Below are 24,597 nucleotides of genomic sequence, written 5' to 3'. Positions count from 1 at the left end.
ATTTAAAACTCGCACGCCGCCAACTCAGTAGACTCGCCACCATCCTCCCGCTCTCCCATTGGTTCCTGATGCTAGTTACCGCCGTAAGATCCTGCTCTCCTATTGGTCAGCATCTATCCCATCATGCATCGTTTCGGCAGTATTATCGTACACACATGGAATTCGTTCATTCACATAGATTTCATTCCTTAACGTACTAAATTCGTGTTAGTGATTTTGCTTTTGTTGTACTGTAACTTAATTTATGGTGTTGTGTGTGAACTTAATTACTTATGTTATTAGCCATGGGTCCCAAGAATGTTGCTGAAGTTCACGGAAAGAAGAGGATGCTTTTTATGGAGATGAAGATGGAGATAATCAAGAAGTATGAGGCTGGCATGCGGTTGAGTGTGACCGCTAAGGAATACGGCCGATATCCGTCAATGATAGGGACCATCCTTAAGTGGAAGGAAGCCATCAAAGCAGCTACACCTTCTAAGGGCACGACTATTTTTTCCAACAAGAGGAGCCACATGCATGATGAGATGGAGAGGCTGCTTCTTGTATGGATTAAGGATAAGGAAATTGCTGGTGATACGATAACCGAGACGGCAATCTGCCAGACGGCCAGCGCCATTTTCGGTGAGCTGAGTGCTCAGGCCAAAGATGACGCAGGAGAAGGGACATCAAAGGTAACCCCAGACTTCAAGGCTTATCGGGGTTGGTTTGATAAATTTCGTAAACGGACTGGCATCCATTCGGTGGTGTGGCATGAGGAGGCTGTCAGCTCGGACACGAAAGCGGCCCAAGCCTTTGTTAGACGTTTGACGTGGTGACAATCAAGGAAGGCTACAATTCTCAGCAAGTCTTCAACTGTGACGAAGATGGCCTTTTTTGGAAAAAAAATGCCTTGTCGGACGTACATCACGGGGGGAAGAGAAGAAGCTACCCGGGCATAAGCCTATGAAAGACAGGCTTACGCTTGCACTTTGTTCTAACGCCAGTGGGGATTGTAAGGTGAAGCCCCTACTTGTGCATCATTCCGAGACTCCTCGAGCCTTCAAGGCCCACAAAGTGCTAAAGGAGAAGCTTCCGATGATGTGGAGGGCTAATGCCAAAGCCTTGGTAACGAGACTTTTGTTCACCGAGTGGTTCCAAATTTTACTACATACGTACGTACATGTACGTACAGTATTTCTTGTACCCTGTACACTAATACACTTTATTTACAGGTACAGTAAAGGTTAGGTTAGGTACTGAATGGTCCAAATTGTTGTATTTCATTGTTTATTAGTCAATTTAGCTTTATTCTAAAATTTACCGTGGTGTTTTTATAAGGCTTGGAACGAATTAGGCAATTTACATGTAAAACGTAGTTCTGGATACGAAAAAATCAGGTCATGACGGCTGCTTCGGAACGGATTAATTTTATAACCTGAGCCACTACTGTATCTGGAATTCTTCCAGATAACCAAAGTATCTTTGAAATGGGAATAATTCTAAACATTATCAAATAACCAAGTTTTCTGAACTAGTATATGATAAACTTGAATTGTACTGTACAATTGGCTTTGATTCACTAAATTTTCTTAACTATATTAAAAACATGAACTGTACTGTACTGTACACTTGGTTTTAATTATGTAATTGTTAAAGGTTTTTCAGTGATATAAGTTCATTTGCACTATATTGTATTGATTAAAAATGTTAGGAACTGAGATTCACTTTTAACACTTTTTCTATAATTGGTAAATTTTCAAAAATATATGTTCCCTCTCTGAAAAATTCTCTTAATTTTCTTCCTATTTCTATAATTGGCTAATTTTCAAAAACATATGTTCCCATCTCTGAAAAATTCTCATCTTCCTAACTGTCGACTCACTTATCCATTTAATAATTCGCTACACAGTTCCCCAAGTTTATTCAGCTCTGTATCCTACTTAATGGGCACGTTCTGTCTTCTGCTACATGATCTTTACCAGGCGTTCTTTATGGCAATATGGAACTCCCAGTCATAATATATTTCCTGATGGGTCTGAATTGAGTTGTGCACATTTCATTTAAAGCATGCAATTTATAGACCTCTTACAGTTACTTTTTATAAAAGAGCTTTAATCTCTCAATTACAATACCTTGCTTGGAAAGTTAGAAAGTTCTGATTAAAGTTGACCCTCGTTAAACTGGACCCCATTAATCTGGATATTGGATAAGATGAACATCGAAAAGGGTCAGCCAATTTAAAATACATAATGTTCATCCACGATTTAAGATAGTTATTGTTTCTCTGCTCATCATGTACAGTTTTCCTGTTTATTTACCAAAGGTAAATACAAAACTTTTCATTTATATTTAGTATGATGCTTTGTATGTGTTTTGGAAAGAAAGGTAAGACAAAGGTAAACTTGATGAAGACAAAAGGTGATACTGAACAATACTTGCGTTTACACGGCAAATGACACCAAATGACGAGAGAGAGAGAGAGAGAGAGAGAGAGAGAGAGAGAGAGAGAGAGAGAGAGAGAGAGAGAGAGAGAGATTGCTAGTTCCCACTATGCAGCTTAATTCTATCCTCGTGAGATTAGAGATTAATTTTGCTTTGAAATTATGTCAGTGAAAATATCCTCTGAAGCAAAAATTTTACACTCAAAGTAATGAGAAGAAATTCATGCTGTTCTTCATATACGTATATAATCAGTAAGACATACTCTATTAAAAACTACGTATTGTATTAAAAACACACGCACTTATGTCATCAGCTTCGTATGATCAAAACATTCTTTCTCAGACAGAATACATACAGCTCAGACCTGATTGGCTGGCTGGTTGCCATGGTGATCTGTTAGCCAATGAAAGCCCTCTACTTCTGTTCTTTTTATAGACATATATTTCGATCACAAATTATGTGTGCAGCACTAAGGTGTAACGTTGCCCTGATCGTGATTATTTGACTGTTGATGGCAAAAATTACTCCTTCCAACAACAACAGAAGAAAGGACAACAGCAACAAAAGCATCCCTTTCAAAATGGGCAAAGACGTTCATACCAGGAAAAGGAAAAGGAATTCCTGGAATACCTATTAAAGGCAACGGAAAAGGTGGAGACCAATAAAATTGGTATGCACAGGAGTTGTCTTCTACAGCATTACATGCAATGGAAGTCCTTCCCTTGGAGACACATTATTATCCTACATGGGTTAGGGGGGTGGAAATAGTCTCATCCTCCACCCGCCCCCCCTTCAAAGAGGTTTTTTCCTAGAACCAGACCAGACCTTTTAAAAGGAGTCATAGAGAAACATTGTTTATTCGCCACCAAGCACGTCTCTTCAGTATCCCCAAGAAGGATTCCTCCGAATGGAGAGTGATCCTCGACCTATCAAAATTAAACAAGCATACTGTTTACCACCATTTCTGGATGGCTACTGTTGCCCAAGTACGTTCATATTGACACATCCCTATCGCTGTTCCCTTCTGCCCCTTCTTAGGGTTCAGGATAGAGAAAGGTATTGTGCAGATTCAAGGTCATGCCCCTTTTGGTTAAACATTGCCCCATGTACTGTACAGTCAAACCTCGGATTTCATACGCCCTGGTTTCTGTACGATTCAGTTTTCGTAGACTTTTTCCGAAGAAATTGTGACTTGGGTTTCATACATGTCCTTGGATTTTGTACATCCGGAAACACTCCTTCCAGGGCCCATCTCGTGACCAGGCCCCCTATCGAGTGCCCAAACAGGGATTTTGACAAAGGAAAAATCTCTTTCTGGGTGAAGGCCTGTGTCGCCCAGTGAAATGTCCCTTATAGCACTCATTTCAAGGTAAAAATAATTGCTAAATATACCAGAGAAAAAAGCCATATGGAATGCCAAAGTTACTACCTCTGGATCGATCATCTTCATAGGTGTCGTTATAGCAACAGGGGCGAGTGGATGCCACTATCACAGACCTCCAGCCAATTAGCTCTCCTCTCTCAAAATCCCTCACCAGAGAGGAGCCATTACAACGGCTACCTCTGCTCGCCACCACCACCTCTGCCAAGAATCTACATTCCTGAATATGCACCCAAGCTTGGGCCAGCTAAAGGGTGGTGAAAGGAAAAGAGAGGGATGGGTTCACTGGGCGACACAGGCCTTCGCCCAGAAATAGATTTTTCCTTTGTCATAATCCCTTTTCTGGGATTGGCCTGTGTCGCCCAGTGAAATAGTAACAGAAAATTAGCCATACAAGCTTGGAAGATTGAGAGCAAGAACAAAAACATTTATTATATGAAAGGAAAAATAAAACTTTTCCTTACCATCATTGTTTCAATGATCCAAGTTAACAATAACAAAAAACAGGAGTAAATAGTGCATAAACATATATGGCCAAGTTCATACCATCAGGAAAATCAACATAGGTAATGAATATACAATTACATGAATAATGAACTATGTACAAGTACAGGAGTGGCTTGATAAGCAATCCAGTCCGTTATAAAAAGGCAAAAAGGGAGGGAAAACAAGTGAGGCAGGTAGGTGATAGTAGTCAAAATAATGATAATTAATAATATACATCACAAAATACATAATTAGGCTGTATCAGGTAAGGCAACGTTACCTGCAGCCACTGCAGAATATTTTAAGGGCCTCCAGAGACTTTAGATAGTGGCGTTTAAATACTGTCGGGGATTTCCAACCCGTATACTTTTTGAGATCATCAAAGTTCATATGATGAAAATAGTTAACTGAGGTAGCTACTGCTCGGATATCATGTACCTGAGGAACTGAATCCGGATTAGCTTGTTTAATAAAATAAGAATTTGTTGTCTGATGCCCTTCAAGGAATTGGTTCCACCTTTCTCTCTAATAAAAAGAGGACCTGAGGACCTATTAGAAGTCCTGTCCAGATAAGACTTTAATGTAATAACTGGACATAATGATGGGTCCTGTGGAAGAGGGACAATCTTCCATGGAGAGGGTCTTCATTCTTTGCCAAGAATTTCGGATCCGGAGAAAGCAGAACTTCTCCTGACGGGAGGAAATCAATTTGGTTCTCTAGAGAGAGCCGACAGTTCAGTTCTGATATTCTAGCACCTGAGGCCAGGCTCAGTAAAAATAATGTTTTCCTGAGAATGGTTATATATGAGCATGATTCATTATCAGTGTCTGAAGCTAACTTGAGTACTTCATTTAAAAACCAGAAGACCGTATGAGGCCGGTTTACTGGTCTCAGACGAGCATATGCTCTAGGTATAGACGAGAAGTACGAATCTGTTAAATCAATATTAAAGCCAGACTGAAATGTCTTCCTCAAGGCGGATTTAGTCGTAGTAATGGTACTAGCAGCTAGACCTTTTTCGAACAGTTCTAAAAAATGAAATTGCCAGATTTGTAGTCATTGTCTGAGCATCTGATTCTTTATAGAGATGGCTAACTTCCTCAACTGCTGAATCATACTGCCGGAGTGTCGATTCTCTTTTGTCTGATTCCACAAATAATGTGTTTAGCGGATCAATATTAGCATCTTTTCTGTGCCGCAAACTTCATGAAGTCCATAAAGTTAGGGCATTCAGAACTCTTAAGGAAGCTGACACAGTCTGAGTTTGTACCACCTGAGTCAACTTTGGGTTGGGAATCCTTCTGGACCAAAGTTTCAACTCTAGTAGAAGAGGAAACCAATTGCTCTTTGGCCAGTTGGGTGCTACCAATGCTATCTGCCCTTTGAAAGATCTGAGTTTGTGTAGAACTTTCATCAAAAGGTTTATTGGCGGAAACAGGTAAATCTTCTGCCAATTGTTCCAGTCTATGGACATCGCATCTGTGGCGTGAGCTAGAGGATCAATTGGGAGCCACATAACAAGGAAGTTTGTGGTTGGACTCCGTGGCAAACAGGTCCACCTGAAGGCCCGCCATCTGTAGGCAAATCCAATTGAATGACTTTGCGTCCAAGGACCACTCCAATTCCAGCGGAGTTATCCTGGACAGAGAATCCGCAATGACATTCCGTACACCTGCCAGGTGAGTAGCTGACAGGTGCCAATGATGTTTCAGTGCCAGCGAGAAGATCGCTATCATCACGTGATATATAAGGCTTGACTTGGAGCCTCCTCTGTTTAGGCAGTGAACTATCACTGCACTGTCCAAGACTAGTCTGATATGAATATTCCTGGCCGGAGCTAGTTGTTTCAGGGTCAGGAAAATGGCCATTGCTTCCAGGATGTTGATATGAAACTGGCGGAATACTGCGACCATGTTCCTTGAACCTTCTTGTACTGAGAATAGCCGTCCCCATCCGCTCAGAGAGGCGTCCGTGTGGACTACTAGAGACGGCGGGGGAAATTGGAGCAGAACTGACTTGGAAAGACTCCTGAGTGTTGTCCATGGACGTAATCTTTTCCTTAGTATCAGCGGAATCAAGGAGATTTTGTCTCTGAGTCTGCTGTTGGCTCTTCTCCGCCATACCCGGTTGATGTCCTTCAGTCTTGCTTTCAACAAGAGATCTGTTAGTGAAGCAAACTGAAGTGAACCTAATACTCTTTCTTGGGTCGACGACGAGAAGCCCATCTGTTTTTGAGAAATTGTCTCGTAGCTTTTGCTACCTCTTTGCACTTGGTTGAGGGAAGAGATAGTTTGTGTGTGGTTAGATCCCACTGAATTCCTAACCATTGAAAGCGAGACGCTGGAATGAGACAGGACTTTTTCTTGTTTATCTGGAATCCCAGATACTCTAGAAATTTTATTACTTTGGCTGTTGCCCTGCGACATTCCTTGTCGTTGGGTGCCCAAATGAACTATTGTCTCTCCCAGTTTGGTGAATATTCTGGGCGCTACATTGAGCCCGAATGGCATGACTCTGAACGAGTAAGCCTGTCTTCCTAGTTTGAAGCCTAGGTAGGGAGAAAAGTTTCTCGCTATCGGGATGTGATAATAAGCATCTGTAAGATTGATAGAGGTGGTGACGGCCCCACGGGGAAGTAAGGTCCGCACCTGCAAGACAGTTAACATGCGGAACTTGTCGCATTGAATGTATGAGTTGAGACGGGATAAGTCCAGAATCACTCTTCGTTTGTCCGTGTCCTTCTTTGGCACGGTGAACAAACATCCTTGAAATTTCAGGTGTCTGACCTTCTTTATTGCCTTCTTCTGGAGAAGGTCTTTGGCATAATTTAGAGGGTCTGTCTTTGGGATTTGGTGGAATCTGACTGGTGGAGGAGGCCCTTTTTAATCCATCTCCACCCCAGACCTTTTGATACTATACTGTGGGCCCACGAACTGAAGGTCCAACGGTCCCGGAAGAGGTACAGTCTCCCACCTACCTGGAGAGGATCATTGATTGATTGAGGTCTTACTTCCTCTGCCTCCTCTGAAACCTCTGCCCCTGGAGGTACCTCTGGAACCAGCTCTGTGGCCAGTTCAAGCTCCTTTTGCTCTGCTACCCCTTGCTTGCCTGTTATAGCTTGGAAATGCTCCCTGCGTTTCAAACGAAGTGTTGAAGGCAGGGGACATCATGAATGTAGCCGAACTCGAGGACTGTTGAGTCGGCTGACTTTGTAGTAGTACAAATTGTTGCTGTGGTCGTGCCTTAGAAGTCAAAGGTTGACCAAGCTGGGAGACAGGGACTGCTTGCACCACTGTCTGTGACTGAGAGGTCTGGAAGGGCTGATATTTCCTGACCCTCTTCCTATTTTTGGGTTGTGGTCCGGAGGCCTTAAACTTCCTCTTGAAGGGAAGGCCCCAGCGGACACGAAGGTTCTGATTAGCCCTAGCCGCCTCACTGATGACGCCATTAACTACGTCATCAGGGAAGAGTTTGGATTGGGTCCCCAGATCGATGCCTTAATAAGTTTGTTAGGCTCATGCCTGATGGAAGTGTAGGCAAGGACATGCTTCCTGCAATGCCGCCTAGCAACCACAAAGTCATACAGGTCACACTGGAAAGTCTGCAGTAGCGACTTTGTTAGGACCAGGAATAAAGGTTCCTCAGCGTAGACAGAAGCCGTCAACTCTGCAGTAGTAACCGAATTGATCGACCTACTCAGTCTACATTTTGCTTCAAATTCTGCCTTTACCATGGCATCCGGAATTCTGGGTAATCTCTCACTAAACTGTATGGAAGCGCACTCCGGGTCAAGTCTGCCCACTGTGAAAGTTTCCGGAGCGCCCACCCAGCACTCCAAATTTCCGGGAAAGAGCAGAGAGGTAGGCTCTGTCTCTTGAAGTTGAGGCCTTGGTTTCTCCTCCATTCCGGCCTGCAGAGTTAATTCCGCAATCTTAGAAGTACAAAGGCTTCCTCGGCTAAACGAGCATAGCCTGGGAAGGGAAATTGGAGGTCCCCTGGGAAGAATTCGTAATCTTCCACAGGACGGGTGCCACAGCCCTCAATTGTCAGCATGCCCTCGGAAAAGGGAGCATGCAGCGCCAACCGCCATGGGTTATTATCCTCGAATGGCGGGAGCTTAGATGCATCCGGTACAATAAAGGACTGCTGTGTGCCTCCAGACTGAATAAGTCCGGCCAGCAAGCCCTCCTGAGTTTTTAGTCTCTGAGCCAGAGACAGGATGGACTGTCCTGATGTTTCTAAGCCCGAGGCGAGCTGAGAAGACATCGATTGGAATTCTCGAGTCCACCATACTGCCCATCTTCTCCATGAGAAGATTTGCAAAAGCGTCAGGGTTAAATCCGGACTCCATCGGTCTGGCTTTAGGACCTTTAGCTCTCGACCCCTATGGTGGGGAAGTAGCTTTTTCTGAGGCAACCAAAGGCTTGGTAGCCAATGACAACCTGGGTGGAGTCCGCCGGAGAAGGCTTAGCTGGTCTGGCAGCCAAAGGCAGGGACTTCTTTTTAAGAGTTTTCCCTTTGGGGATTACAGAACCAGACCTCTCCCCAAGGATCCTGGACTCTGAGAAGCCCTGAAAGGAAGAGGAAGAAGAAGTAGTTGAGCTAAAAGTAATGATTTTTTAACTAAACCTCCTGCCTCACTTACCTCCCTACCTTCTTCCTGAGACTCGATGGTCATTGGCTCCCGATGTAAACTGATGGCTGCTACTTCTCCGGTCACCTCCTCACATAAACCCGTTTGTCTTCCGGGGGGATCTGGGTATCCAAACGGATCCTCTCGATGATAGGGGCCGCCAGTTCCCTAGCTACTGCTGCCGAAGTCCTTGCGTTGCGATAAAGGAGAGAACACATCTCCTCCGACAGCATATAGGGGCATCCAGCGGTCACATTCCTACCATAATCACCCACCCAGACCTTAAGGTTTTGCCAGAGGAGGCCTTGGAGCGCCAGAGGGGTCTGTAAGAAAGGATGAAATCAGATCCTCCAGATATTGCCCATCATTTGCGGAACTATGATCCAAAATTAAAACATTACTGAGGTGCGGATGGTACCTACCGACTCATTAGTTACGTTCTCCACTAGAGCGTAACATACTTCGCAGCCGTCAGGATGCCAGACTAAGATGTTGTCCATCTGCACCGAACAGCTGGCATGAGATCGGCAGACCTCATGCCCACATGGCTGCTGGAGAACGGCTGAGCAGCCAACTTCAGACAGTGTACCATCTGTAAGATGGAATTGATACATGAGTACACTTATACTAGTTCTATCAAAACTAGTTACAGTGAAAAAATTAACTCCTCAATAAGATTTCTTACTAAACATCAAGCTCTGAATGTCTCCCCCTGCACCGGAGTAGAGTAGCTATTCCAAGTTAATTGGAAAAGCATTCTCTAAACCTAGATCCACTCCCACTTGAGTGGGGGAAGCAGCCATACCACCAGAGAAAAATGGAAACCAGAGCAGCGGACACAGTGGTACTAAGAACTCCAGTGTATAACAACCTGGCGAGTGTGATGATAGACCACACCTCGACCGAGTAACACAGGCCGGAGAAAAGTACCAACAGATTACATAATCTTCAACTCCTTAACCTCCTCCGACTAATCCCCCGAATAGTGCTCGACGCTCCAGCTGCCGCCTTTCCTGGAAGGGTTACTAGGATAGCGAGCTAACGAAACACCGCCGGAACAGGTCCGGACCGGAAGGAAGAGCACGAAGGGGAAGGGTGACTAGTAAAATTACAAAAGAAGTACCAAAACAGAGATTTACATAATCTTCACTCCTTAACCTCCTCCGAATAATCTCCCGGAATAGTGCTCAACGCTCCAGCTGCCGTTCCCCAGAAGGAGCTAACGAAACACCGCCGAAACAGGTCTGGACCGGAAGGAAGAGCATGGAGGGGAAGGGTAACTAGTAATCGCCTGGCAACAGCGGAACGGTCAGGTAAGATTACCACCCTCCGAGAAGCCGTGAAAAAACCTACAACTAAAGGGGCAGAAGACGGCAGGCCAACTGATAACCTAAAGGAGGTACTAGCCTAGGCTATACCAAACTAAAAGTATTGAAAAAGGAATTATTGGAAGTACCAACGAATAAAGTCAATCCATCTACTAGCCTAGCCTAACCCTCCAAAATCAGATATACCGATCTGGTCGGGTAGCCTAGGACGGCGCCTATTAGAATGTCACGAAAGAGGAAACTAGAACCTAACCTAACCCTCCAAAATCGAATATATCGACCTGGTCAAGAAAGATAGGCCTAGCACCTACATTCTGTAACAAGAGAGGAACTCTCTAGTAAAGGATCACCCTCCAAAACTAAAATATAAGTCTGGTCAGGATCGCCAGGACTAGTACCAACTAGGGTAGTGAGAAAAACTCTCAACCGCCTAGCCTACCTTCCAAAATCTAACCTAGATCTGGTCGGATAGGCTAGGATAGGTAATAATACGCCCAAGGATAGGTAAATATTCGTGTAGGACTTCCAAACCTCATCAAAATATAATAGCAATATAATATTATTATTATAATAAACTAAATAACAATAAAATCATCTACACAGGTAATTTTGCATAACACTAGGCTAGCCTAGGTCATTACAAACACAATTCTTGCGCATGTAGTAGAATGAAATTATTATTGCACTCTCGTGAGGAACTAAATCGCTCCTGAAGGACCGATGATAAAAGAGGGAAACCCCCTTAATAGGCTATAAAAGGGATTTTGACGTAGGAAAAATCTATTTCTGGGTGATTGGCTCGTGTCGCCCTATGAAAGTATCCTTAATATCATTCTTTCTAGGCAAAATTAATCTAAAATTACCAGAGAAAAACAAAATTAAGAAAATGTCAGTAAAACTGACTCGCTCACTCTATAAAAGAAGTGTCGGTATGAGAATAGGGGCGAGTGGGAACACTACCACGAGTCATTCACCATTTAGACCTTCCAATCTAAAATCCCCACCAGAGAGAGCTGATACTAAAGGGTGATGCGGCCGCTACTACTACTACTACCGACGCCACGGACAGCAGCGCCCCTAGCGGTCATCCTTAATCTATGAACATCTTGTCCTGCAGGGTGGGTAAACAAAGACAGGGTGGGTTTCATAGGGCGACACGAGCCAATCACCCAGAAATAGATTTTTCCTACGTCAAAATCCCTTTTCTGGGCTCAGCTCGTGTCGGCCTATGAAAGAGTACCAGAGAAACAGACAAGATGGGAATAAGGACAAATGAAAAATCAGTTGTAAAAAAGAGGTATATAATATAAGTGAATCAGGGACATTACAGAATACAAACTAAGTACTTAAAGCTAACTTATCCTAAACAATGACATGATAAAGAAAGCAAACAATATAAAGTACTTAAAATTAACTTATATTAAACATAGTAATATCCAGTAAAGCAATGTAAATTAACACAATAGATTCACTTAAGTAAGATATTTACATAATATACAAACACATTGTGTCCTACCCTAGCATAAAAATAAGGGTAGGGACACTGAAGTACATTATAAGTACATAGTGTGGATGTCCCTAGCAAAAAAATAAGGGACAATCCACCAACAATATGATCTCAGCGGCTAAGGCTAGAGTATCCGAGTAGCATGGCGATGGGGTGAGGCATGTTGGACGAGGTAGGTAGAAAGGAGACCTGGATCTATACTATGACTACTATACAGTATCAGGAGAAACAATGTTTCCCGCTGCTACTGCAGAAAATTTTAAAGATTCCAAGGACTTTAGTAGTGACGTTTAAAGACTGTCGGAGATTTACATCCAGTACTCTTTTTAAGATCCTCAAAGTTCATATGTTGAAAGTAGTTAATTGAGGTGGCTACTCCTCTGATGTCATGTGCTTTAGGAAATGAATCAGGATTGGCTTGTTTAATGAAGTAAAGGATCTGTTGTCTAATTCCTTTTACTGATAAAGTACCACCTTTTTCTCTCATAAAGAGAGAACCTGAGGATCTTGAGGATGTGCGAGATAGAAAGGCTCTTAAAGTTGATACTGGGCAGAGAGAAGGATCTTGCGGAAGGGTGGGATGACTTTCCAAAGGAGCCCACCTTGCAAGAGGATCCTCATTTTTAGCCAAAAAAAACTACGATCCGGAGCAAGCAGAACTTCTCCTGAGGGGAGGAATTCCACATGACCCGCATCTCTGGATAGAGCCGACAGTTCTGAAATTCTAGCTCCTGAAGCTAGGCTTAATAAGAATAACGTCTTTCTAAGAAGCATTATGAATGTACAAGACGAGTTGTCAGTATCTGAGGCTAGTTTGAGGACATCAATTTAAGAACCATGAGACTGCAGTAGGCCTTTGAGAAGGTCTAAGTCTAGCACAGGCTTTAGGAATAGACGTAAAGTAAGATTCTGTTAGGTCTATCTGGAAACCCAACTGAAGATCTTCCTCAAAGCCGATTTATGAGTAGTAATCTGTGCTAGCTGCTAAACCTTTTTCAAACAAGGTCTGAAAAAGGATATAGCTAAGTTAACTGTCATGGTTGTAGTGTTTGATTCTTTCAGGAAGGATGCTAATTTTTTAACAGCTGAGTCATATTGTCTAATAGTTGACTCTCTCTTATCTGATTCTAGGAAGAGGATGTTTTGTGGATCAATGTTAGCATCTTTGTTAGCCGCAAACTTCATGAAGTCCATAAAGTTAGGGTCTGAAGAATTCCTGAGGAAGCGAACACAGTCCTCAATTGTACTGATTGATGACGCTTGGGGGATTGGGAATCCGTTGAGGTCGGAGACCAATTCCAGAAGCAGAGGATACCAGTTGCTCTTGGGCCAGTCTGGAGCAATCAGAGCTACTAGTCCCTTGAAAGTCTCAGCTTGCTCAAGACTTTCAAAAGAAGATTCACTGGAGGAAAGACATAAATTTTCCTCCACTGATTCCAATCTAACGACAGGGTCGTCCGTGGCATAAGCCAGAGGGTCCAGGTTGGGGGCCACATAGCAAGGGAGATTGTGGTTTGCTTGTGAAGCGAAGAGATCCACTTGGAGACCTGGACTCTCCGGCATATCCACTGGAATGACCTGTCGTCCAGGGACCATTTCTGATTCCAGTAGGGACCGACCGGGACAAAGGCGTCTGCTATCACATTTCTTACCCCCGCCAGGTGAGTGGCGGACAGATGCCATTTGTGTTTGTCTGCTAGTGCAAAGATGGCTATCATGACATGGTTCACATGTTTGGATTTGGACCCTCCTCTGTTGATGCAATGAACTACCACTGCACTGTCCAAAACTAGTCTTAGATGAGACTTTTTCGGGGGAAGAAGTCTCTTCAGGGTAAGAAATACTGCCATTGCTTCCAAGACGTTTATGTGGAGCTGGCGGAACTGAACTGACCAAGTCCCTGAACTTGCTTGAATTGAGAATATCCCCCCCACCCGGACAGGGAGGCATCCGTGTGAATGGTTAACACTGGAAGGGGATATTGAAGGGGGTACTAGTTTGGCCAGGTTCTTCACTTTTGTCCATGGACGGAGCTGATTGCGAAGGATCTGTGGAATTACTGACAAACTTGTCTCGAGATTTGGCGTTTGCTCTCGATCGCCAAACTCGGTTTATATCTTTCAGCCGTTGCTTTCAGGAGGATGTCTGTCACTGAGGCAAACTGAAGAGAACCTAGGATTCTTTCCTGGTTTCTCCTTGATGTTTGTTTGCATTTGAGAAATTGTTTCACAGACTTGGCTATTTCTTTCCGTTTGACCACCGGAATTGACAGATTGTGGGAAGACAAATCCCATTGGATTCCTAGCCACTGAAAACGAGACTCTGGAGAAAGTCTGGATTTTGTCTTGTTTATCTGGAACCCAGATGTTCCAGAAATTGAACTACCTTTTTCGTGGCTTTGAGACATTCCTCGACTGTTGGTGCCCAGATCAACCAATCGTCGAGGTATGCTGCTACCATTATCCCTTGAGTTCTCAACTGTTGAACCACCACTTCTTGCTATATTTTCGTGAATACCCTGGGGGCTACATTCAGACCGAAGGGCATCACTTTGAATGAGAACGTCTGATTTCCTAGTTTGAAGCCTAGGAATGGGCGGAAGTGCCTGGCTATAGGGATATGATAGTATGCGTCTGTAAGATCGATGGAGCATGTGACGGCCCCACGGGGAAGTAAGGTCCTTACTTGCGAGATGGTAAGCATTTTGAACTTGTCGCAACGAATGAAAGAGTTTAGCCTTGACAAGTCTAAGATTACCCTTCTTTTTGTTGAGCCTTTCTTTGGCACGCTGAATAAGCGACCTTGAAATTTTAGATGCTTGACTCTCGCAATAGCTCCTTTCTGAAGGAGTTCCCTCGCGTAATCTGTCAATTCCTTTGATGGTTCCTGATAAAATGATTTGATTGGAGGGGGATCTTTGATCCAACTCCAACCCAATCCCTTGGACACGATGCTCTGTGCCCATTTGCTGAACCCCCACCTGTGACGGAAGAGGAACAGCCTCCCTCCTACCTGGGAGCCTCACTGTTGTTGGGCGGGTGACCTCCGCGCCCTCCTCTGAACTGCCTTCCCCTTGCCGCTCTCCCTGTGCCACGCTGGCGAAAGTGGCCTCTCGCTCTGCTACCTCTCGAAATAACGCCTATTAAAGCTGGGTAAGCCTGACCTTCATACATAGAGTTGAAGGCCGGCGAGGACTGCGTAGGAGGTTGAGGGTTGCGACTGAGGGGACAACAGGAGGATGGGTTGGGCCTGTTTCGAAGTTGATGGTTGTCCCTGTTGGGTAACTGGGACGGCCTGAACGAACTGCTGTTGCTGCTGATGTTTCTGGTAAGGCTGGAACCTTTACCAGACTTCTTGAGTTTCTTACCAGCAGCAGGGGCGGATTCTTGCTTCCTCTTAGAAGAGATGCCCCACCTAGCTCTAAGGCTCTGGTTGAGCCTAGCAGCCTCGTGGTGCACCTCATTCACAGCGGACTCTGGGAAGAGGTCCGCCCCCCACATGCTGGAAGCCAGGAGTCTATTAGGTTCGTGCCTAATAGTGCACCTGCAGAACGTGCTTTCGGCAGTTCCTCCTAGCGTGGAAGAAGTCGAAAGCAGTCCGTCTGAACTGTTTGGAGCTGAAGACTTGGCCAGAATCTTGAATAGCGGTTCTGTGCCATACGACAGTGCCGCCATTTCAGTGATAATTAAGGAGTTGAGGGACCTCCCAAACCTAGTTCGAGCATCGAATCTCTGCCTGAATCAAAGTATCAGGCAGCCTTGGAAACTTTTCGCCAAACTGGTCCATTGCGCAGTCTGGCTTAAGCTTACCAATCGTGAATGTGGCAGGCAAGTTCTCCCACAATTCTCCAAAGGCTGGAAAGAGCGGAGAAATAGAATCCGCTTCCCATCAGCTGTGGCATGGGCTCATCCTTGAGGACTGCCTGAAGAGTCGCTTCCACTATTTTGGTAGCGAACGGAAGAGAAGCCTCCTCCTCCGTCGCAAAAATAGTGAAAGGACTTGAAAGCTGGAGCTTAGTGTTGGTACACTCCCAGTCCTCCAGGCAGTGAACCCATTCCCGCTGTGCGTGCTCTCTACTATATAGCACGTTTTTCTCGGGAAATCTTGTCCTCCCTAGTGAGGGCCGCCACGGTCAGCCTAGCATATCCAATGAAAGGCTGAGTTAATCCCGGAGGATAAAACTCGAAGTCCTCAATTCTTCGAGTTCCACACTCCGGGACAGAGATCATACCGTCCTTGAATGGAGCGTAAGCGGCCACTCTCCATGGGTTATCCATGGAGAAGGCTGGTAGCGACTCATATGGAGGTAGCTGGAGAATGCCAGTACCTGCTACTGGGAGATTGGATGAGGAGCCTGAGAAAGCCCAGCTACTCGGTCCTCATTCTCTCTAACTCTGTTAGAGAGATCTTGGATGATTGGCCCGACTGACTAAGGGTGTTTGACAGCTGCGCAAACATCTGTTCAAACTTGGTTCCGAGGGCGGAGACCTGCGAGCCTACCATCTCTCCTACCTGTTGCTGAGAAGCAGTGGGATCAAAGGCGCTCGGTCCCGCTACTCCAACCGGCGTTGCCGGAGTGGATGCGGTGGAGGCCGGAGAAGTCATTGGCTCAGCTGGAGCGCGAGCCTTCTCTTCCTTAAGCCTTGCTTCTAGAGCTCTTGGAGTACGAAGAGCTCGGCTTAGCCTTCACCGCGTCAGCATAGGAAGTCGAAGAATTCTTTTCAGAAGAAGACGACGACGACTTCTTAGAAGTCGTCTTGTGGAGGGTCTTCTGTTCTCTCTGTCCCTTCACCTTTGGGGGTACAGAGAGAGCGGGAGAGCGGGCAGGGATCTCAGATCCCGTAAAGCCTTGAAAAGAAGCAGTAGAAGGGACAGGAGAAGATCCAGGAGCACCCAAGGAAAGACCCTTGGGCGCCCGACACACCTACCTCAACCAACAAATCCTCCGCCCCTCCTACCGCCATAGGTTCGATGTTCAGGTCCAAAGTTGCGACGTCTGGGACCGGCTCCTGCGTGGCCACGGACCCGAACGACTGCTGCACCTCTTGCTGTATGGAAGCGATGAGAGGGGCTGCCGGAGATAGGATCAACGTAGCCTGTTGATTTGCCGCCAGGGAAGATCTAACGGCCAGCTTCTTATCTAAGATGTACGGCTGGCCCTTGGCGGCGTTCTTCCCAAATGCCGCCCACCCAAGCCTTCAGGTTGCTAGGGCGACTTCCTTCACGGCGACAGCCTGAAAGAGAAGGTGAAATGAAGCTTCTAGTGGCGGGGACGGGGTTTAACAAGCTTATGACTAAGTGTTATTAGTAATACGATAAAGAAGTCTAAAATCGACTTACCCCCCCCCACCAGCTGACTGACAAGGTCTATAGCAACTGGTGCAGGCTTCTGGGTGCCAGACGATCATAGCGTTGTGGGTCGTGGCACACGGGGCGTGAGTCTGCAACTCATCGTGGGCGCAGGGGTCGTAAAGTGTCGCGTTACACCCCAGGACCTGACAGTTGGTAGCCTGTAAGTGGAAAGATACATAAGTATCAGGAGAACACTTACAGCCTAACAATTGCTCCGCTGCATGCCGGAGCGTGAAAGTTAGATTAAACCAGAGCCCCGCCATAATACTTGTGGTAAACTAGGCGGTTGGAGTTGTCTAAGGCTACGCCGGAGACGAGAGAATATCCAACCAGGTGTGGTGGTGAGCCATGAAACCACGAACGGAGAACGACGGAGATGGTATACACACAGTTAGTTAATACTAAAATTCACCGTAAAATAGGGTACATCCTTATATTTATAACGAAATATATATAAATCTTTTCCCCGTCTACTAGAAGAGTGCCCGGGTAAGAAGCAAGAACTCTCCTCCGGTAGCGGGTTGGGGAAAAAGGCAGGATATAGTAGGCAAGCAATAGACCACTAGTAGTGACCACCCCGCCGCTGGCGGAGCCAGACGAACTATAACCAAAGGGGCCCCGGCTGCAGCGGAGGCTCCGTTCGTTACAGTAGGGGAAAGGGGTGGGATCTGAGCAATTGGGGGGGGGGGGGGGGGGGGTGGGGGGGGGGGGGGGGGGGGGTGGGGGGGGGGGGGGGGGGGGGGGGGGGTGGGCCGGGGGGGGGGGGGGGGTTTTTCCGGCGTAACGCGGCGGGAGAGAGAGAGAGGGGGGGGTGCCTACTCCTCCCCGTCCCAACAACTACCCGCTCGGTGACCCGGTACCCGAGACAAGTGGTCGCTCTATACCCCAGCTGGAGGAAACTCCTGGCCTCCTCAGAGAAAGAGGGAGGAAGGCTACTGAGGTTGTCATGGTAACCAAGGAGTCCCCCAGACCCCTCCCTATACCTGGTAGGGAGGGAAGGGGAAGGGTAAGGTGCTATGGAACACGTGACCGCAAGTGGCCTAAGCCGCGATAGCAACACCAACCGTGGAAGGGCCACGTGAACCAGACTGTACCAACACATGACATGCACCTAGGCTAGCCTAACACCCTAAATAAAACTAAAAATGCATCGTAAAAGATGGAAAAGACACTTTTAGTAAAAGAAAAAGAAGCCCGAGGAGGAGGCAAACTGTTCCGAGGAACAGTTGACTACTCGGAGCCAGCGATAGCCGATGAAGAGCAGAGCCGGGATGCTGGGCCAGAACACGAATAGCCCTAAATACCAAACTAAGAGAAATGGTAAAAGGGCTGTCCTAGCTATAAAAACGATGTAAAAAACGATGAACGTGATATAGTAAGCCCATAAGTATAAGAAGTCCCAGTATGGAAGACCGGGAATTCTTAACATGAGGTGGCATGGCGCCGCCACGAGTCAACGGGAGACCGTATATGACCTATTAGAAGGAAAATACTGGTCCCTGGAAGACTAAAACTACGGAAAATACTACTTATGAGGCACTTAACTTAGCCGATGCGATGGCAGCACGTTCCATGGTGAATAAAAGAGATAAATCCCAAGATAACAACGGCACGAAAGAAAAAAGCGTACAACGTGTACAGTCTAATGATTAAGGATGTTCGCTAGGGGCGCTGCTGTCCGTGGCGTCGTAGTATAGTAGTAGCGGCCGCATCACCCTTTAGTGATCAGCTCTCTCTGGTGGGGATTTTAGATTGGAAGGTCTAAATGGTGAATGACTCGTGGTAGTGTTCCACTCGCCCCTATACTCATACCGACACTTTTCTAGAGTGAGCGAGTCAGTTTTACTGACATTTTCTTAATTTTGTTTTTCTCTGGTAATTTTAGATTAATTTTGCCTAGAAAGAATGATATTAAGGATACTTTCATAGGCCGACACGAGCTGAGCCCAGAAATAAAAATGTTAAAAACCATGAAAAACCAACCTAACGGAAACCATCAGGAGTGAAAAAGTAAAATTTCACGATAACAGTAACGTATACTGTGATGAGCAAAAAAGGTAACCATGATTTACCGTAATAGAAAATTTTTGAGAAGACCAGGTACACAGACAACAATGCATTTAAATGGCCGACTCGAGAAACGATACACTCGGCTCCCAAGCAACGCTTCATATAAATAACACCACACAAAATGCACAGTTGCCCAAATGAGTTCAAAGTCAACAAAATTAATGACTCAACTTAGATGAAGATACTTCTTGCAAGTCCGAAGCCATAATAAATCCAAATTATCCACAAAAATATTCAATCAAAACAAAACACGTCTTAGTGTTACCAAGTGCTATGAAGGAATGAAGATTCTTGGCAGAGGTGGTGGTGGCGAGCGGAGGGTGGCCGTTGTAACGGCTCCTCTCTGGTGAGGGATTTGAGAGAGGAGAGCTAATTGGCTGGAGGTCTGTGATAGTGGCATCCACTCGCCCCTGTTGCTATAACGACACCTATGAAGGTGATCGATCCAGAGGTAGTAACTTTGGCATTCCATATGGCTTTTTTCTCTGGTATATTTAGAAATTATTTATACCTTGAAATGAGTACTATAAGGGACACTTCACTGGGCGACACAGGCCAATCCCAGAAAAAGCATCCTGTGTTCTCTTGTGACCCATTCTGCCTATGTGTTCATTGTTTTTTTGTGCTTTTTATTCAAGTGCAACTGCTAAAAAATCCATCATGGCATGAAAGAAAGTTCCAAGTACCAGGCCTTCTGTAAAGAAATGAGAGAAACACTATAAAATTTTAGAAAGAACTCGCCGCAAAGTGTTGGAAGATGTTGCATGCTGATCTCAGTAAGAATGCCTACAACAGGTGCTGCTGTTAGTAAATTTAAGGCCCACAGAGGCTGGTTTTAAAAATTCAGAAAGCGAACAGGCATACATACATAATGTGCGTACTTCAGTGATCAAGGACTTGTTTGCAAAGTGGAGTGGTGTAAAAATTTTTGTGGAGAATTATCATCCTAACAAAGATGTAATCTGTGTCTCCAACATGGTTAATGACTACCATGAATACTTAAGACCCTTATAAAAATGCTTAAAACTGCCTATTTTCTTAGTTCAAACTCAAGAAAAACCCACTAAAAATGCTTATAGTATCTGGTTTTCTTAATAGTTTTATCACAAAGAGTTCATTTAATCATGAAACTGTTATGAAATTTAAAGTAATTTGTGGATAGTATTTCTCATAGAAAATACTCCAGAATATGCGAATTTCCGACGAATAATGGGTAGATATGGCCCATAGAGAAATCTGTGAATACATGAGTCTGCAAATGCAGAGAACGTGAATACAGGGGGTCCACTGTAATCGCAGATAAAGTTAGATGATGGAGGGTAAGTTTCACCTCAAAAAGTCAGTTTTTCATAATCTGTTACTATATAGGATAAAGGCATTCTCAAAATATACTTAGCTATGAATGCAAACATTTTTATGTACAATACAATTTGAACATGTTTACCACTGAAGGTTTCATATATATTAATTACTTGAGATGAAAGGCCTAAATGTGGCCAACAGAGCATGCAGAGCATGCACTTCCATCATAGAATCAAAGAATATGAAAGATGTTTTAAAACAGGTTAGACTGGGACTACATCCATTGATTACAGGTTTAGACTAGGACAACATTCAGTGTGTTGGTTCCATCAAACAGTGTACTTTACTTCAATATAGTATTATGCAACTATTACTTCCCCTAAAACATTAATGGAAGTAGGATGTTTGCATTTTCTATAGACATATTTTTAATCTAAAGGAGCTTGAACAGATACTACCTGTGGGAGATTTTGATGGTGAAACTGGAGTGGGAGAGGAAGGGAGTGATGAAGAACTCTGTGGTGAATCAGGTGAGCGATAACCTGAAGATGGAGATGGACTGGACGACTCTGGATCCTGAAAGAATTATATATATTTCAATTATGTACCCATATTGCTTATTGCATTACTACTTAAAGAAGTCAAAACTGCATATACGTGTATTATCAATATTATAATGAATTAGGGCAAACTGTATTTTACTTAGTATCTCTAGTAGCAAATGAATTGGTCACAGAAGCTTGTTAACTAGATAGACTGGTGCCAAGTACGACAAAGACTTCAGATTTCCATATCTAGGAAAAATGTAATTTAATTTAAAAATATCATATTTGAGGTCTAAAATTTAAATTTTTGTTCATGAGACTTACTTGGCAGATATATATATTTAGCTGTATTCTCCGAAGTCCGACAGAATTTCAAAACTCGCGGCACACGCAGTGGGCGGCCAGGTGGTAGTACCCATTCCCGCCGCTGGGAGGCGGATATCAGGAACCATTCCATTTTCTATTTCATATTTTTTCTGTCGCCGGTCGGTAAACACCTGTTACAGACCTCCGCCCAGGATTTTTGGATTTGATCGTTATAAGTATCTGGATTGACTTTTGGTTTTGACTCTGGATTGTTGGATTGCATACGCGATAGTGGACTGTTTTTGGATTTTGGATTTGCTTTTTCTATGACGTGATGTCGGGATCAAGTTCAGTGAGCTTCAGAGTGTGTGTGAGGAGTGATTGCAAGGTGAGGCTACCGAAAGCATCGGTAGACCCCCACACAGTATGTATGGGGTGGCTAGGGGGCCAATGTTTGTGTCTGCTAGTTGATCGTTGCATGAATGCAAAAGGTTGTTGACCTGAGGATGAATGGAAGGTGTATGAATCCTATCGGCGTAAGTTAGAACGCGATAGGATCAGGAGGTCTTCCTCTAAGAGCGGTTCTATGAAAGGTAAGGGAAGTAACATTTCGCCTATATTAACACCAGTAGAATTTGCTTCACCTAAATCCTGTGTTGCTTGCCTGAGGGCCCTAGTTCTGTGTCTGGAGAAGGTAATGCCATTTCTCTGATTCTAGAGTCATTGCGCACTCTAGAGTCCAAAGTGTTGGCCCTTGAAAAACGGCTCGACTAAAAGTGTGTGATCGTGCCCCTAGTGTTGTGGATGGGGGCGTCAGATCGGCCCCATAATGCCTCTAGGTCTAGACCTCTGTCGGACTCCCAGACCTCAGGGAGTGGGCATGTCGAAAGCCGCAAGAGGGTTACGGGGGCTCCCCACCGATCTGGCGTCCCTTCGGTAGGACCTGTTGCTACTTCCCAGGCTGCCAGGAGCGTGCTCAGGCTCGCATCCTAAAGGACTGTTTTTCGTCCTCCGAGGCGCCCTCCCCGCGCAAGGGGTGGAGCTCTCGGAGTGACTCGCGTCCGTTGAAAAGGACTTTTCCTAGGGAGGACGCTTTTACGTCCCCTCTCTCCGCTCTCGTTGCGGTCGTCGCCTGCGTCGTATGACGCGTTTCCTCCACAGAAGAGGAGGTAGGACGTCGTCCGAGGACGACGCTGAGAAGCGCTTCTCTCGCGCCTCGGAGAGGCAGGTTGCTGTTCCTGTGAGAAGGAAGGAGGCGTCCCCCCACCCCCTCGTCTTCTCGCAGGCGCAGCCCTTCACCTCCTCTCGGTTCTTCACCTACGAAGAGTATTCTTGCGTCGCTTCAAGACCAATTGTCGACCTAATGGCTCGGAAGACTCGCCCAGCAGCAGTTGAGCCTAAGCGAAGGAAGGACGCATAGACTGCCTGTCAAGAGGACGAGGCAGTCTCCTTCTCTGTCTCCTCGTTCGTCGCTGTCTCCGCCCGCGAGTCAGGACGCCTTTGAGGACACTCGACAGGACGCCTTGGAGGGACGCGTTTGAAGACGCTCGGCAGGACGCTTTGGAAGACGCTCGTCGGGTTGCTTTGTTTGACGCTTTGCCTGTGGAGAAGGCTTTTGAGAGCGCTCAGAAGGACGCTTTGAAAGCGAAAGCTGGACGCTTGAGCGTCAAGCGTAAGGACGCTCCTCGAGAGAGACTTAGAGTTTCCTCTCTTGACACGCAGCGAGGTCAGGACGCACTTCGTGGTTCGAGCTCTAAAGATCGACAGAAGGTCGGTCGCTTTGAAGAGGCGGATGTTAGTCCTTCCCCTCAAAGCCTTTGTTGAAGGCTAGACCCGTTGGGCGCACGCCCTCTCCAGAGGTTCTATCTCCTTTGCTCTTCAGGGAGGAAGGAGAACATAGTAGTCCGGCTGACTCAGGGTGGAGGAAGAACAGCCGTCAGTTTCGTCGGTTCCGACTACAAGGTGCTGGTACGACTTTTTACGTTCTTTGTTTGGGGAGAAGTTCCAGCCTGCAGCTCCTAAGTCTCCGCCGTCTCAGTTTTCGTCTTCGAAGTCGGGCAAGGTTTCGGAGTGGTGGAGATGAAGACTTCCTTGTCCACTAAGAGAGCATTCAAGAAAATTACAGGACTGATGGAACGTCGAAAGGATCAGGGCAAGTCGACTTTCGCCCTTCCTCCTTCAAGACTGAGTGGGAGAGGCGGCATTTGGTATGAGACCAAATCGGAAGTAGGAATTAAGATCCCGTCTTCTTCCCAAGGGGACTTTGCTAGTCTGGTAGACGCCCAGAAGAGATCCCTTTTGTCGTCCGCGAAGATTTCTTGGACACCAACGGAGATCGACCATCACATGAAAGGTCTGTTAAAGACTCTGGAAGTCTTTACTTCCTAGACTGGTGCCTAGGAGCCCTGGATCTTCAATCTAGGAGTCCTGATTCTTTGAGTCTGGGGGAGCTGTCCAATGTGTTGTCATGCATGGACAAGGCCGTCCGGGATGGTTCGGAAGAGTTAGTGTCTCATTTCGGCACTGCTTTCCTTAAGAAGAGAGCGCTCTTATGCAATTTCACAGCGAAGTCTGTTTCTGCATCGCAGAAAGCAGAGCTTCTCTTTGCACCTCTTTCGAGCCATCTCTTCCCCCAGGCTATGTAAGGGACCTGGCAGTGAGCCTACAAGAGAAGGCTACCCAGGATCTCTTGGCCCAGTCTTCTAGACGTCCTGCAGTCCCTATCACGTCGTCGTCTGGACGACCTCTAGGAAGGTTAAACCCTTTCGGAGCGCTCCTCCCTCGAGAGCTGCTCCTCGAGGGAGAGGACTTGCAAGAGGAAGAGGTTCCTTCAAACCTAAATCCTCGAAATGAAAAGAAAGTCCTTCAGATGCCTGTCGGAGCCAGGCTAAAGTTCTTTGCGGGGGGGGCGTGAGAGAGAGAGATACAGATGCGTGGTCCCTCAAGATAGTAGAACAGGGGTACAAGATCCCCATTTGTAGACCCTCCTCCTCTTTTCAACGACTCCCAGAGATCTTTCCCCGTCGTATCAAGGGGAGAAACAGCAGGTTCTTTTAGATCTTTTGGAACAAATGATCTCGAAAAAGAGCGGTGGAGCAGGTCCTAGGAACCTGGGGTCACCAGGAATACTACAACAGACTTTTTCCTGTACCAAAACAGTCGTCGGGGTGGCGTCCAGTCTTGGACGTAAGCAGCCTGAATCTTTTCGTAGAAAAGAAAAAAATCAAGATGGAAACACCTCAGTCGGTTCTAGGAGCCTTAAGAC

The 24,597-nt window shown here is 45.7% G+C and overlaps 1 protein-coding gene across 1 annotated transcript in view; it reads right to left on the bottom strand.

Annotated features, from left to right (window-relative positions):
* The window catches only part of LOC135207400 (RAB6-interacting golgin-like), a 93,186-nt gene that overhangs the window by 39,606 nt on the left and 28,983 nt on the right, over positions 1–24,597 (bottom strand). The window contains exon 2 of the mRNA XM_064239128.1: positions 20,940–21,057. Within this exon, the coding sequence (XP_064095198.1) occupies positions 20,940–21,057 (118 nt within the window). The remainder of the gene's footprint in view (positions 1–20,939; positions 21,058–24,597) is intronic.

Source organism: Macrobrachium nipponense, chromosome 32 (genome assembly GCF_015104395.2).
Source record: "Macrobrachium nipponense isolate FS-2020 chromosome 32, ASM1510439v2, whole genome shotgun sequence".
Classification (NCBI taxonomy): Eukaryota; Metazoa; Arthropoda; class Malacostraca; order Decapoda; family Palaemonidae; genus Macrobrachium; species Macrobrachium nipponense.
The sequence above is the reverse complement of the archived record's forward strand: the minus strand, read 5'-3'. Positions and strand labels throughout refer to the sequence as shown.